This window comes from Didymella exigua, assembly GCF_010094145.1.
Source record: "Didymella exigua CBS 183.55 unplaced genomic scaffold M421scaffold_7, whole genome shotgun sequence".
NCBI classification, from domain to species: Eukaryota; Fungi; Ascomycota; class Dothideomycetes; order Pleosporales; family Didymellaceae; genus Didymella; species Didymella exigua.
In genome coordinates, this window is record NW_022984781.1 from 650,122 (window position 1) to 664,325 (window position 14,204).

At 54.1% G+C, this 14,204-nt stretch overlaps 6 protein-coding genes across 6 annotated transcripts; 4 read left to right on the forward strand and 2 right to left on the reverse strand.

The window, feature by feature from the left end:
* The first annotated feature begins 253 nt into the window (after nucleotides 1–253).
* M421DRAFT_418365 (pisatin demethylase) lies at nucleotides 254–2,012 on the forward strand. The gene is made up of 2 exons (XM_033591759.1): nucleotides 254–507; nucleotides 555–2,012. The coding sequence occupies exons 1-2, from the start codon at nucleotides 267–269 to the stop codon at nucleotides 1,844–1,846; spliced, it is 1,533 nt and encodes a 510-aa protein (XP_033451138.1). The 5' UTR covers nucleotides 254–266; the 3' UTR covers nucleotides 1,847–2,012.
* Nucleotides 2,013–2,539: 527 nt separating this feature from the next.
* Nucleotides 2,540–4,048, forward strand: M421DRAFT_57540 (MFS general substrate transporter; the record flags this gene model as incomplete). Its single annotated transcript, XM_033595510.1, has 3 exons — nucleotides 2,540–2,845; nucleotides 2,893–3,651; nucleotides 3,707–4,048. 3 exons carry the CDS (start codon nucleotides 2,540–2,542, stop codon nucleotides 4,046–4,048), a joined length of 1,407 nt encoding a protein of 468 aa, XP_033451139.1.
* Nucleotides 4,049–5,274: 1,226 nt separating this feature from the next.
* M421DRAFT_41759 (zinc finger-containing protein) lies at nucleotides 5,275–6,316 on the reverse strand (the record flags this gene model as incomplete). Its single annotated transcript, XM_033591522.1, has 2 exons — nucleotides 5,275–5,632; nucleotides 5,688–6,316. Coding segments are annotated over 2 exons (987 nt in total), but the record flags the coding sequence as incomplete, so codon positions are not given.
* Nucleotides 6,317–6,457: 141 nt separating this feature from the next.
* M421DRAFT_3163 (uncharacterized protein) lies at nucleotides 6,458–6,880 on the forward strand (the record flags this gene model as incomplete). Its single annotated transcript, XM_033589256.1, has 2 exons — nucleotides 6,458–6,474; nucleotides 6,682–6,880. The coding sequence occupies 2 exons, from the start codon at nucleotides 6,458–6,460 to the stop codon at nucleotides 6,878–6,880; spliced, it is 216 nt and encodes a 71-aa protein (XP_033451141.1).
* Nucleotides 6,881–7,088: 208 nt separating this feature from the next.
* M421DRAFT_57223 (uncharacterized protein) lies at nucleotides 7,089–10,736 on the reverse strand (the record flags this gene model as incomplete). Its single annotated transcript, XM_033595479.1, has 2 exons — nucleotides 7,089–7,408; nucleotides 7,466–10,736. The coding sequence occupies 2 exons, from the start codon at nucleotides 10,734–10,736 to the stop codon at nucleotides 7,089–7,091; spliced, it is 3,591 nt and encodes a 1,196-aa protein (XP_033451142.1).
* A 456-nt stretch (nucleotides 10,737–11,192) lies between these two features.
* M421DRAFT_99463 (ribosomal protein L24) lies at nucleotides 11,193–13,035 on the forward strand (the record flags this gene model as incomplete). Its single annotated transcript, XM_033598756.1, has 5 exons — nucleotides 11,193–11,279; nucleotides 11,329–11,391; nucleotides 11,443–11,536; nucleotides 11,592–11,707; nucleotides 12,985–13,035. 5 exons carry the CDS (start codon nucleotides 11,193–11,195, stop codon nucleotides 13,033–13,035), a joined length of 411 nt encoding a protein of 136 aa, XP_033451143.1.
* Nucleotides 13,036–14,204: the final 1,169 nt, after the last annotated feature.

The following is a 14,204-nucleotide window of genomic DNA, read 5'->3' on the forward strand; positions in this document are numbered from 1 at the left end:
CGACGTTTCTATCAACTCATAAGGCCTTCAATTCAGGTGACCTTACTTATTGCCAGACCTACAGCCGAAGAATGGGTCTTGCAATACCTACTGCTCGATGCTAGCTATCTATAGACTACATGATGTCCACCATGCTGTCTCCACATTTTAGCATCGGTGATTATTTGCTAGCACCCCCGATCGCACAATCTACTTCACAAAGTATAAAGATGCTCCCTGATCAACACGGTGCCATTTGCATCAACAATCTCAGCCAGCGCATCATCATGGCCCCTCCCTCACACATCCTACAAGCGATTGGCGAGACCTTACATGGGCACTACTACCTTTACAGCTTTACAGCCCTATTGGTACTGGGTGTTGTCCGGTATCTATACCGGCCTCTAACATCCCCACTTCGAAATGTGCCTGGCCCTTTCTTAGCCCGCTTTACTAGACTCTGGGAGATTCAGGCTATCTGCAAGCATGAGACCGCAGCTCTAAATATTGCACTCCACGATAAATATGGTAACTAGCATCTGCTTGCCTGTTCCATGCGTTACTGACACACCGAGGTCCTGTGGTGCGTCTCGCTCCGAACCGTTACAGTATCAACGATGGCGAAGCCGCCAAGGTCATCTTGGGTCACCACAAGGCTATGGAAAAGTCTCGGTACTACTACCCGTTTGGACAGCCAGACGAGTACAACATGTTCTCCGAGCCATGCTTAGACGCCCATGCCAAACTCAGACGCCCGTTGGCTCAGCTGTACTCGCTGACAACTCTCCTTTCGTACGAGCCATTTGTTGACACGTGCAACTCAATCTTACTCAAGAGAATTGAAGAGTATGCCAAGGAGGGCAAGACCTTAAACGTTAGAGAGATGATGCAGTTCTACGCTTTCGATGTTATCGGTGAGATGACTTGTGGCTCTCGCTTCGGTCTCATGGAAGATGGCGGTGACAAGGTCGGCATCATCGCAGCCATCGACGAGAGCATGGAATACAGCGCCATCATCGGACTGGTACCAGGGTGGCACTGGTGGGTTGGCATGATAACAGACAAGCTGGGAATACAACCAGGCTTCAGAAAAGTCCTGAACTTCGTGAACTATCACATTGACAACAGGGCCTCAGGACGCACCAAATCACCCGGAGATCGCAGCGACTTTTTGGACAAGATGCTACCCATGGAGCAAGAAGGCAAGTCGACGCGCTTCCACACTCGACAGGCTGGCTCCCAGAATATCGCAGCTGGGTCAGACACGACTGCCATTTCCCTCTCCGCCGTCATCGCTTACCTCAACATATACCCAGACACACTCGCCACTCTTCGTCGCGAGTTGGATGAAGCCATCGCGGCCGGTACCCTGTCCGACCCAGCGACATTCCAAGAAGCCCAAAAGCTGCCATATCTTCAAGCCGTGATTATGGAAGCGCTCAGGGTGCATCCAGCCGTCGCAGCACCCATGACCCGCGTGGTCGGTCCTCAGGGGCTCCAAATTGCAGGCCAGTTCTTTCCACCGGGCACAGAAGTAGGCGTCAACGCATGGGTTATCCACAACAACAAATCCATCTTCGGCGCCGACGCTCACGTCTTCCGTCCTGAGCGCTGGCTCACACCCAACAAGGAGGAGCGCGCTGTTCTAGACAGGAACTTCTTGACTTTTGGCAACGGTCCAAGAACTTGCCTTGGCAAGAACATCAGTCTGCTGGAGATGAGCAAGGTCATCCCGCAGATTGTTAGGAAGTACGATTTTCAGATTGTGCCGAATGAGAAGGGTGAGAGGTACACGTGGAGGACGAGGTGGTTTGCAAAGCCGAGTTTGTTTGCAAAGGTTATGAGGAGGGTGCAGAAGGCTGAGTGAGTTGACAAGCTTGGATTCCTTCACTGTTACGTTGCCGCGTGTAGACTGGGCCAAGTCTTTCTGCATCTCGCATTTTGTCGCTCGAACAAGTAAGGCTTGCGAACATCAGCTCTTCAATGCAGTACACAGCAGCTAGAACAAGGGTTTATCATCTACAGAGTCACCAACGTTAATTTGCAAGCAACACGGCATACACAAATGCTCATCTGACCAGCTCTGCGCTCCAGTTGATCTGTCCGAAGGCAAACATTGGTCATGTCGGACCGAGATACCGCGACGATCATGCGACGCTTAGAGACACCAGTGTGTCGCCCGGCAATCAGCCGCGGAGCGAAGGGCAAGCGAACCCCAGTTTTTGCCAAATGCGGCAAGCACGAACTGCATGTGGGGGATCATTAATGACCGTGTTGGAAACCTCTTTGACAGCCGTGCTCACTAACACTCTCTTCGCACTGTTCTTATTACTTACTCACCTGAGTTGAAGTCGATTGGTAGCGAGGTTGCATTCAAAGGTGAGCATCAAGTGTAAGAGGAGCGTGATCGCATTTCGTCACGAAGGAGTTTCCTGCCCCTTCTCCGATTCTAAGGCTCAACGCTTCGAGTGATTTCTGAGCGAGCAGACGCTGACCTTAACAGCCTACCTACGAACTTGGTCTCCGGTCGATCGCTGCGTGTGTGATTACCTCAACAATCATGACGCTGCACCAAAATGGCGGCTCTTCAACATGCGTTGTTGAACCACCAATCGAACTACAAGATGTCTCGTCCTACCTCCAGAGACCACAAGACGCCAAAATAGCATCCAATCTCAAGATCTCAGACAGGAAAAGCCAAGGCGATGACCCAGTCGAGAGTTTACCCTCGCCTACGACCCAAGCAGCCGAGAAGCTCGAGCGATGGAACCAGTCTCAGACAAACGTATACCGCACCTTTGCCGCCTTTTGGTCTTTCGTTGTTATGGGTAGTAACGATGCCGCCTACGGTGCTTTAATCCCATATGTTTGTATCCCATCCAGCACTGCAGGGCTCACTGACCATCAATGTAGCTGCAAGAGTACTACCACCTCAAGTACCTCGTCGTGTCCCTTGTTTTCCTCTCCCCCCTGGTAGGCTACACCGCCTCCGCCCTGCTAAACAACACGATCCACCTGCGCTACGGACAACGCGGCGTCGGCGTGCTCGCGCCAATCTGCCACCTAATCCCGTACATAGTGATAGCAGTGCACCCTCCCTACCCCGTACTCATCGTCATCTTCATGATCGCCGGGTTCGGCAACGGTCTTGCAGATGCTGCGTGGAATGCCTGGATGGGTAATATGGCGAACCCGAACGAGATCCTCGGGTTCCTGCACGGCTTCTACGGCGTGGGCGCCGTGCTCGCGCCGCTGATTGCCACGACGATGATCACAAAGGGCAATCTACCGTGGTACACGTTCTACTACGTCATGATTAGCATGGCGGCCATTGAGTTCGCGTCCTCTGCGAGCGCGTTCTGGAAAGCAGATGGCGCTGTGTTCAGGGCGGCAAATCCGCGGACGGGAGACGGCAAGGACAATCGCATGAAAGAAGCGGTTATGAGACTCCCGTTCGCGAGGGTGACGTGGTGCTGTGCGATTTTCTTCCTGGGCTATGTGGGCATCGAGGTCGCGCTCGGAGGCTGGATTGTCAAGTTCATGCTCGAAGTGCGCAAGGGCGAGGAGTTCGCGAGTGGTATGACGGCGACAGGGTTCTGGATGGGGATTACAGTCGGACGACTTGTACTCGGTTTTGTGACGCCCAGGATCGGGGAGAAGATGGCTATCGCGGTGCGTTTATGCCTTTCCCTGCCTCTGCAAGATTCACAACACTGACGAACAACAGATCTACCTCCCGCTCACCATGGGCCTCGAGCTCATCTTCTGGCTGGTACCCCAATTCTATGTCTCCGCTGTAGCCGTCGCGCTGCAAGGCTTCTTCCTCGGACCACTCTTCCCTGCCGCTGTTGTTGCTGCGACGAAGCTACTGCCGCGACACTTGCACGTCAGCGCCATCGGCTTCGCAGCTGCAATCGGCGGGTCAGGCGGTGCCATCTTCCCCTTCGCGGTCGGTGCGATCGCACAAGCGAAGGGTGTGCAAGTCCTGCAGCCCATCATCCTCGCACTGCTGGGTTGCATTCTGGGAGTATGGCTCTGTCTGCCCCGGTTCCACAAGAAGCAGGAGTAAGATGAGAGTAAGTGTGAGAGACGCGATATGCAGGGGAAGCGTACTGTACATAAGTCGAATACAGAATACACAAGCCCAGAATCCACCGCAATCAATGCAAACCCCAACATTGCCCAATCCAGACACGGTACAATATCCGCCGTCGTGCCCGTAAGGCTGACACAACAAGGGCGAGGTCGCAACAGGCCTGGCCAGACGTCCGCGTAGCCCGACCCAGATAAATCGTACGACACCACCAAGGACACAGGAGGCTAGAACCCACCGCGATCAACGCACTTTGGCCCAAGTTGCCTGTTCGAGCAAACGCAGCTGCAGGACAGGGAAGTTGCGATTGCCCAGGGTGCAGTCCGCGCGGCGGAGATGCTGCGCGTGGATATGCAGGGTCTGGCCGCCCTGCGGAACGAGTGTTGCAGGCTTTCGGATCGCGATGCAGGCGGAGACGGGGAATGTGAAGTGCCTATCGCGGTACTATTTGCTACCGTGACGAAACGGCATGTTGCCGTGCTGGGTTGGGCGTACGCCACAGCTGCCCCAGGTGGGGTGCTGGTGAAGTGACATTGAAGGGTCCGAATGGGGCCTCGATCACTTCACGACCTGCTGCCGACGGTGAAGCACAGTCACGGCCCACGTGTGTAAGGTCAGTTGTGCCTTTGTACCAGACTCGCGCGATACATTAGCGCAACATGTTGTGAGGGGGCTTGACTTCTACCACACCTACAGACTCCACGCATACCTCATGGTAACGAGACAGTGCGTGTTAGGAAGTCGGGGGCGATGGGCGCAGATCGTGAAGACGTAAACCATTCATTCCTTGCCTCATGACCTTGCATGTACAAGTAGCATATACCATACAGTTCGTTCCGGCCAAAGCCCACAACGCCAGACACCGGGAGCAGTGGCTCGACTGGTGTCATGCAAGTCGCGAATCGCTAATCAGAAGTGTCGCGTACAGATGTAGTAGTCATCATGTAGCATGCATCCACCGCCAACGCCTCTGCCTTTCAAGCATCATGCTTCTGCGACGCCATACAAGCTTTTGCAGCATTGTCTGGCGCTCAGCATACCTCTTCTCACTCTCTTGAAATCCTGTGCGGTGTTCAAGACGAGCTGGTTTCGACGTCCTGTCTGTCAGTGCTGACAGCCTCGGCCTCGTTGGCTTCTGTAGGCTCGGTCGTGCCCTCCATAATCCTGAGCTCCTCGAGACTGATACCCATCTTCGCCGCCAACCTCTCCTCCTCTTTCCTCGCGCGCAGACGCTCCGTCTCGGCGCGCATAGTCTCCAAATTCCACTCGTTGCCGTCGCCCTCGTCGTCTGAATCTGCGTCGCTGCCTGCCCAGTCGCCCTTCTCGAACATCATACGTCCAGTGGCGTCCTTGCGTGCCTTGGCCTCCTCTTCGGCTGCCTTCTTGTCCAGACGCTCCTTCTTCCATTTCGCGAATGTTTCGACGGTGACGGGTGTTAGGGTGCCGGTCAGCTTGTGGCGCTCGGATTCGAGGAAGTCTTCGAGGGTGAGGGCGTTGCGGGGGTCGTTGAGGGCGAGCGCTTTTTCGGCGGCGCGCTGTTCGCGGGTCTTGATTACGAAGCTGGACAGCATTAGAATGGCAATTGATTGTACAGAGAGGGTGCATGGGAACGTACCCAGGTGGAAGCGAGTGCTTGTACATGCACTTGTCGCCGCCATTTGGACAAGACCAAAACCAACCATACTTCTGGTCCTCGATAGCTTGGATGAAGAACTTGCACACCTTGTCGGTTGTGGTCTTGGGGTTGCCGTGCTTACTGAGCACAACGTTTCGCAGCTTCTCTTCGTCCCAGTCGTCCATGTTGTCCTTCTTCTTTTGCTCCTCTTCCGCCTCCTTCTCCGCGTCTCTGCTGTCGGTGTACAAACTCCTCTTCTCAGTCTTGCGTTCGACGTTGAGGTCGTGTGAGAATTTGCACTTCTTGCCCTTCTCGCAGTTGCCCTTCTTGAAAAATTGGCAGAGGATGGTCTTGGGATCGACACCGAAGGGAACTTTCTGGACCTGTACAGGTTTGAAGAGGTCGGCCATTTCCTTTTGTGCTTGCTCGGCGGCCCTCTTCTCTTTTTCTTTTTGCGCCTTCTCGGCGGCCTTGCGCTTCTCATCGGGCGTTCCCCCAGAGGCAGCGGTGGCATGGATCTGCTTGATGGCCTTCTGCGCGGCCCCTCCCTTCTTGTTTTTCATACCAAAGGTCTTGTCGACAGCGACCTTCTTCACCTTGGGCTGCTCGCCCTTTCCTTTAGGAGGCATGATGGGTGGCTGTATAGTTCTTCAAAGACGAAAAGACTGTAAGGGCGTCCTCGTGGACTTTGGGGAATCGTGGGCAGCTTGGGCGGTACCTGAACAGTGAAGAGGCTTTTGGAACCTGCCTTGGTGGGTTAAAAGTGCAGAATGACGAACATCGATGTGTGGGGGCGCCCGGCCTTAGTCAGCCCGCGGCCAATCGAGTCCCAGAGCTCCTCGTGGCCTTCATTGAGCTGCGATCATTGAACCACGATACAACCCCGACATTGCCGTTTTCGCTTCCAAAAGACGTAGCATCATTGCACACAGCTTTAGTATGATTTGGAGCACTCATAGTCGTCGATTCCACTCTCTAACTCATCCGCAGCCAGCTACATCGCTCCTTCCACTGCCATCGAACGCGCGTCAACCGTGAAGATGATCACCGACGCCCAGCTTTACTCGCTGGCTATCTTCCTCGGAAGCGCCGCCATGCTCCTTATAGTCCTCTACCACTTCCTCGAGGTCAACTCGGAAGACCACGCCGTACAAGAGAAGCCCAAGGTCGCAGCCAACAAGGTCAAGGCATAGGAGCATACGTGTACTGCATTGAGAGGTGAACAAGGATGGAGGATGGATGTATGGGCAATATTGATACCACGGTCGAGGGCTGTTACGAGAACCAAAAGCGACCAATGAAGCATCACGGCGTTCGGGCGCATTACTACACGGGAAATCTGGCCATACAATGAGGCATTGAATCTATTCAACCTTGATATCTGTTGGAGAGGTTCATACTTCAGTCCTCTGCATCGACAAGTTCCTCTTCCGTAACGTCGCTATCGACGAGCCCTCTCCGGCGTTTGTCGTTGACGAGTGTGGCACCTCCGCGGTCCATGCCTGGTCCACCCATGCGCCGCTTTTGGGACACCAGACGATTCTGTAGTTCGCGAGCCTCTTGCTCCTGCACGTCTTTCGGCAGGCGGCCGCGTCCGCGCAGTGTAAATTCAGAAGGCTGCTGTAGTGAAATAGCAATCTCATAGTCCACAGGACTTGCTGTAATGCGTGGTGTAATACGACGACCTTGAGCATCGCGAAGATATGCTTCAGAATCATGTTCTATCCGGTCAGTCAAAGTTCCGGGTCTTGCATGGGAAACCGCTCAATCTTCCGTACCAGATAGCCCGCCAGCTGGTCCATCGCCCTGCTCCCATGCCAGAGGGTCGAAGTGCGTCCGTTGAATGTGCTGGCGCCACGCGTTCTCGGCCCCAAAAGCGTGAGTAGTGTGTCGCTCAATGCTCGTTTTAGATATGGGATCGAAGCTGGTAATCTCTTTGCCACAGTCGTCCCACAGACACTCCAGAGTGTTGCGCAAGGTCTCTTTGTTGTGGACCTTGAAGACGTGCTTCTGCAGGGTTTCGAGGTTGTGCAACTCCGCCTTGCAGTTCTGCCACTTGCATTTGAACGACTGGTACTGGGGAGCACGAGAGACGCTTGGTGAACGAGAATCAATATAGGTGGGCTCGTCGCCCGCTCTTACGTCGCGCAGCGTGCTGGGCTGTCGAGGCGCATGCTTTCCAGTATGGCCGTTCATACCAGGGCGCTCCTGTGCAGCACTCGAGCCGTGGATCGCTTTGCGCCAACCGACTGGCCTACCCTTCCTTTTAGGGAGTGGTTTGCCATCAGGGCCGAACTCAGTCGCAGAGCGGAACGCAGAGTATCCAACTCCAGCAACAGCGGATCGCGGAGCACTCGCGCTCATGTTCGCAGAGCTTGTTTGGCGACTTGGGGTTGACGGTGTCGTCGTGTTGGGGAGTGAGTGACGCGCAGGATCGCGTCGCTTCTCTTTGAACGGGTTGGTTGCTTCGGGAAGCGCTTGGACCATGTTTCTCGCACTTTCCCCACCAGTCGCGTATAGCGATCCCCGACGCGCCGTTTGGTGTCTCTCCTCGTCTTCAGAATCTTCCTCGTCGTCAGCATCTTCGGTCAAGGCCTGAACGCTGTCCTTGAAATATCCAGGCGGTGGGGTTCCAGGATCGATCAGACTCCACTTGATCGTACTAAGATCTGATTCGTACGATATCTGCGGGAGATTGACCTTCAACACTTCAAGATGTTGATTCAGTTGGCGTTCGGATGGATGCCTTCCACAAGCCAAAAGCACGTCTCGAGCGATCGTGGCAGGGTTATATGTGTTCCGTCGAAGAGCCTTCTTCTTGTCCAAAGGCTCGACAATCAACCTGAATCGTGTCTCGCTAGATGGCAAGGGGCGAGAAGGTGGTTCGGCCATCACAGGCACAGGAGTACTTGCCGTGGGGAAGTTGCTGACCGGCGCCGCACCAACCCCCGTAGCATCATTGATGTGTGGATACGATGAACCGTAGGCGTACATCGAACCTGCGTTCAGCCTCTTCCTGAGTGGCCCTATGTCGTCCTCATCATCCAGTTGCGTCAAGTCGACTAGGTCGCTCAAATTGCGCTTCCTTGCAGCCTCCTCTTTGTTGGCTGGCGGCTTAAGCTCCGGCTTAATGAGGATCATCTCGGCGACGGGGATTGGTGAAGGAGCTGCCATAGAATCATCATTAGGGAAAGGAGGGTAAGACGACCTATTATTGATCGGTGTCGCCGCAACAGGCGCATAACGTGGACCAGGGGCGACACCGGGAGTAGCAATGGGATTCTTCATAACCGCAAGAGGAGCGGGCTGCTTCATAACGGCAGGCGGTGCTGGAGCCCTCAATGCTGCAGCCGGAGGAACGGGCTGCAGAGCGGTTCTGCGAGACGCTGCATTTACATCCGGCACGGCTAGAAGCAGGCTCCTTGCAAATATCGAACGATCCAGTTTGAAGCCCATCTGCTCCAGCTGTTCACATAATTGGACGTAGGACGGGTTGCCGTTGAGCATCTGGAGGACCTCTCCAGTCTCTAATGGTTTTGCGGGGTTCTTAGTAGTGAGGTAATGCGCCGCAGCCTTTGCAAGCCCCAGCTTCTTCTCGGGCGGCCAGACGGTATTACCACCAGTCCGCACATGTGTTGCTGCTGGAACTCTCGATGGAAGAGGCCGAGCCTGAGCTGGTGTGGCCGGCTTTATGACCGGTGTGCTCAGAGACTCTCGAGGTTTAGCAATCTTCCTTTGATTTGCGACCGGAGGAGTGGGTACTATTATGGGCGGAACAATAGATGCCTGAGGTGCTGGTTTAGTTGTCAGAGTCGGTGATTTGTTAGGAGCTTTGGCCCGCCTCTCTTCTTCCCAGATCCGTGCAAGCAGCACAGGATCCTTGCCATTCAGCTCGCGTATTTTGGCCATCATGGCACGGATCTCTGCCTCTAGAACTGCACCAGCGGTTGACGGGTCTGGTGATTCAGCGGCAGCAGGTACCTGCTGCTTCTCAGCGTTCTTGGCTCTCGGCTTAGGCTGACTGGCAGCCATTTGCGCCTGCCGAGGCTCTTCTTCAGCTCCTTGTTGTTTGCACTCCTCTTCTTCTGCTCGCTCTTTTTCCATAAGAGCCTCCTCTTCTTTCTTCTCCCTCTCTCGACGCTCTGCATCCCTAATAGCTTGCTGTCTCTGAATCTCCGGCCACGGGTCGTATACCGCCGTGGGATCAACTGTGGTACTGGAACCGGAGTATGACTCGGGTATGCTCGAAGGGTGAGGCGGGACGATCGGCGCAGGTGGTCGAGCCGTGTACGAGGTCGCAGCCTGTAAAGATTGTGAAGATTGCGAGCTGTCTACATCAGGCAACTGGCGATTGTAGTTCGTGTGTTGCTGTGAGGTTCCCACTGCAGCCATAGCAACGTTCCTACTCGCTGCTGTCGCGCTATGTTGACCGTACTGAGTCTGGGCAGGGCTAGCTGTGCGCTGTTGTGCCTGTTGCTGGTGGTACTGTTGCTGCGGTCGCTGCAAAGGATAGCCTGCCGCTGTTGCAGGTGACGAAAGGCCTCTGCTCGTTGATGCTTGTGCCTGGTTGGTATTGACGCTATGCAGACGGGCTTGAGTCTGACTATACGTAGCATGGAAGGGTTGCGATGGCTGTGCTTGCACTTGCGGTGACCGTTCTGAGTATTGCGCGTTGGCGGCGTTCGTCGCGGTGAAGCCGGACTGGCTGGGCGTCGGTGTCGTGGCCGAGTAGCCTGTATTGCTCATATTGCGCAGAACTTTTGCAGCACGGCTGCCATTGTCCCTCGTCGTGCCATAGCTAGTGCTGTTATCACTCCAAGTGTCGTCCTGCGCGTTGCCATAGCCAGAGCTCGACGAGCCGTAAGATGGTCCAGGATACGACAGATAGTCTGCAGGTTGATTCGTCGATGTAGAGGGCGCCTGCTGGTACTGGCGCGACGATTGCGCATTCGTGTTCGAGGCCGGCGCGGTCTGATAGGAAGAGTACTGCTGCGCAGAGCTCTGCTGATGGTAGGGGTAATTGTACGAGTCGTAGTTGTTTGACGACATCGGGACAAAGATTTAGAAATCTAGAGCCTGCCTGAAAGCCAAAAATCGAATCGATGCTGATAATAATATGGAGTTCGTAAGACCGTCGCAGGCGGAGGTGAAGCTGGTCATTTGTGAGGCGCGCTTGGTGGCGATGACACGCTCAAGGGTGCGATAGATCCACACGACCCTTCTCCCCGAGATCCTCGAAGCCGCTGCACGCGCGGAGAAGAAGAGGGCGCGTTGAGGTCATGAAGTTGCGGGCATGGCGAGAGTAGCTCCGACGCACGCGTTGCGCTTGCCGAACATGTCGGGCCAAGGCCATAGCGCGAACATCACCGTCCGTGCGCTCTGGAAATGGGAAGGCGCATCTCGCTTCGTGCTGCTGGGCCACTCCAAAATTACCAGAACTTCCTCGACTACGACGTCTCAACTTTTCGTTCTACTAACCCCATCACCCGCCAATCCACAGCAGCAATGGCCAAGATCGTATCCAGCTCTCGCCGCAACTCGCGAAAGGCGCACTTCAGTGCGCCGAGTAGTGTGCGCCGGGTCATTATGAGCGTATGAGGAATTGCTTGAACATCTCAGATCATGTTCTAACAATCTTCAGGCGCCTCTGAGTAAGGAGCTTCGCGAAAAGTACGGTGTGCGCTCGATCCCCATCCGCAAGGATGTAAGTACCGCTGTATTCCGCGCACTGTCAAGGTTTGCTAACTTTTCGCAGGACGAGATCCAGGTCGTCCGTGGCTCCAACAAGGGCCGTGAGGGCAAGGTCAACTCCGTCTACCGATTGAAATTCGTTATCCACGTCAACGGCAGTACGTAGCCACCACGCCGACCGAGTCACACGACCGCTGCTAATCACACCCACAGTCGTTCGCGAGAAGTCCAACGGCCAGGCTGTTCCCGTCCCCATCGCTGCCTCCAAGGTTGTCATCACCAAGCTCAAGCTCGACAAGGACCGTGAGCAAATCCTTGAGCGCAAGGGCGCCGGCCGCGCCGCCAAGAAGGAGAAGAAGGACTCCGCATAAGCGTTTCACTACCCTTTTACTTGACGATACATTACGGTTGCGATGCCCCGGAGCAATGGCGCGGGGTCTCCCCTTCCTTTCGAGCGGACGGGATAAAAGTCGGTTCACTTTTGAGCTGCACAAGCATGGGCGTTATACCGGCTTCTAGCTCGAACAATGGATTCGCCGAACACTCGGCCCTGTCGAAGCTTTCTTCTGCAATGATACCACGAAGGATTTGGAGTACGACGACGACAAATAGAGAATTGTTGACCCAGCCTTCGGTCTCGTGACGTGATGCATTTATATCTCCTCTTGCACCGCTAGAATATCTGGTCATCAGCTCAAACATAATAGCTGCTTGTACTTATACGACTAGCGAAGAACAAACCCAAATGGCTTCGCCATTGCTCGCCTGCAGACCGCCTTCGAGATGGCAATGAAGGAGGTGGTTTGATGGTGACCGACATCTTTTACGACCAAATATTATCTTCTACCCATCAAGTTGATATCTACAAAGTCCTTACCTGGCTCACCCGTTATACATCGCCTCGTCACTTGTAATCCTTACATGCTCTATCCTTGCAACCGTACCTACGCAACAGCACTCTACGATTATAATAGCAAGAATAAACAATATCGTAAAATACAATACACAATGCTCTAATCATAAACAACTGCAATAGTGGAAAGTCTGCCAACCTGAGCTATACTAAAAGTAGACATCTCGATTAAATCAATAAGCAGCGACGGGCACACGGGCTCCATCTCCACCATGTATGTTTGCGCTCTTTAGCCACGCCTTGCATGCGTTGTAACGCTCCCAATCGGACTGTGCCTCGTTCAAGACATATGGTGCATCGTCAACTACAAGATCGCCGGCCTCGTCAGTGGTGTCGGAATCCTCGTCGATTCCGGGACCTGTATCATAACCCTGAATAGTAACTTGCCCGGTGAGACCAGGCTTAAAATCGTTGGCTGGTTCGACGCCCTCCCTATTGGTACTTCGAATGCCCTCCATGGCATGATCCTCTATCTCCTGCAACTCGATTCGCTTGATGGCTTTCGGCAGAACCTTCTCTTTCGTTGATAAGTTTTCATCCTGCTCTGAATCGAACTGAATCGCCACTGGCATGAACTGAGCAAACCAAACCTCCTCTTCTTTGACTGTGAAGTCGGCAGTACGACCAAACGAGTTTTTGTAAATTGCTCCGCTCTTGATGTTGAGAGTTCTAGGAGGTGCCTGAACAGCAAAGCTCATATCAGCGCCTGCTGTTCCGCCGATCTTCGTTGAAGTGCTGTCCTGAGTATGCATCTCGCCGCCGGTTACATACTGCAGTGCTGTTACCATCCACATCTGTGGCGCCTTCCACTGATTGATGCCATGTTTTCCCTTGCGTACTATTGAAGCATGCTCACGAATCCACTGATCGACTCCTGGTTGCTTCATCACTTCTTCCAGGAACAACTCTGGTCTGTATTCGGATCAGCATTAAACTCTAATGTCCAAAACCATAATCAGACCCACTTTCTTATCCTCACGCGTCTGCCTGATTGTCCATGGACCTGCATCAGACTGCTCTTATCACTTGTCGCGTCGAAGTTCAGCCATGCGCCAAACCCGCCGGTCAAGGATCTTGCCTTTGAACACTCAAACGACATGTTGTATGGGCTCTTGAAATCGCGACTCTTTCGTATCCACTTGCTTACTGCCTGGTCGTAGGCCTCTTGATTTTCATCTTCCATGAACTCCCATCGAGCCGCTGAAAGTCCGTCAAGTGGATTTAGCGGGTTTAGGTAGAGGCTACCAAGTCGAAGGTCTTCCACGGGTATACCTTGGAGGTAAGGCAAGAATGTGTTCTTCTGTTGTCCATTTCGAAGTATCGGTGCCGGTGCCATGATGTGCAGTGAAATAATATATACGGTAACAAGAACGATGCACCTTTCTGCGATTTCAAGCGATAGAATGCTATTTCTACTTATGCGTGCAGGCTGAAGGCGGCTGTCAGCCCCCAGTGGCTGTGTGCTCCTGTGACACTGCATCGCCACAGGGCATCAGGCAACTGAAATACTGCGTGCTCATCAGCTCGGCTGTGAAAAGCATATATGCATCCTTGGAGGCGTCCAATGAGCCTGTCATGTCGTTGCGCGCACGTCCTCCAGGTCAAGGGAAAGTGGTAGTCGCAAAGAACCCCGCAGCCTTTGGCCCCAGCTTTTCAAGCGAGCGAGTCCTCCGGGTGCGCAACGACATTACACCAGATAACTCTCTCATGCAATGCTACTCAAAAGAAGTCTTCACCAACGCTTCATTCATCGCTGCCGATAACATGTTGATGTCTCTGGTTGAGCTGCGCTGTGTCGACTGTCGCGATGGTCGAGTTGTGACGCAGAAGGATTCTCGTGGCTTGAAGCTGAGGTGCAGCCCACACCCTTCGAGGAGATCACACGGCCACAGCCGCCCGGCTTCGCGCCGCCT

Coding starts and splice junctions, on each gene's coding strand:
- M421DRAFT_418365 (XM_033591759.1), top strand. CDS start 267: ATGGCCCCTCCCTCACACATCCTACAAGCGATTGGCGAGACCTTACAT. Junction 508..554: donor TGCACTCCACGATAAATATG/GTAACTAGCATC, acceptor TGACACACCGAG/GTCCTGTGGTGCGTCTCGCT.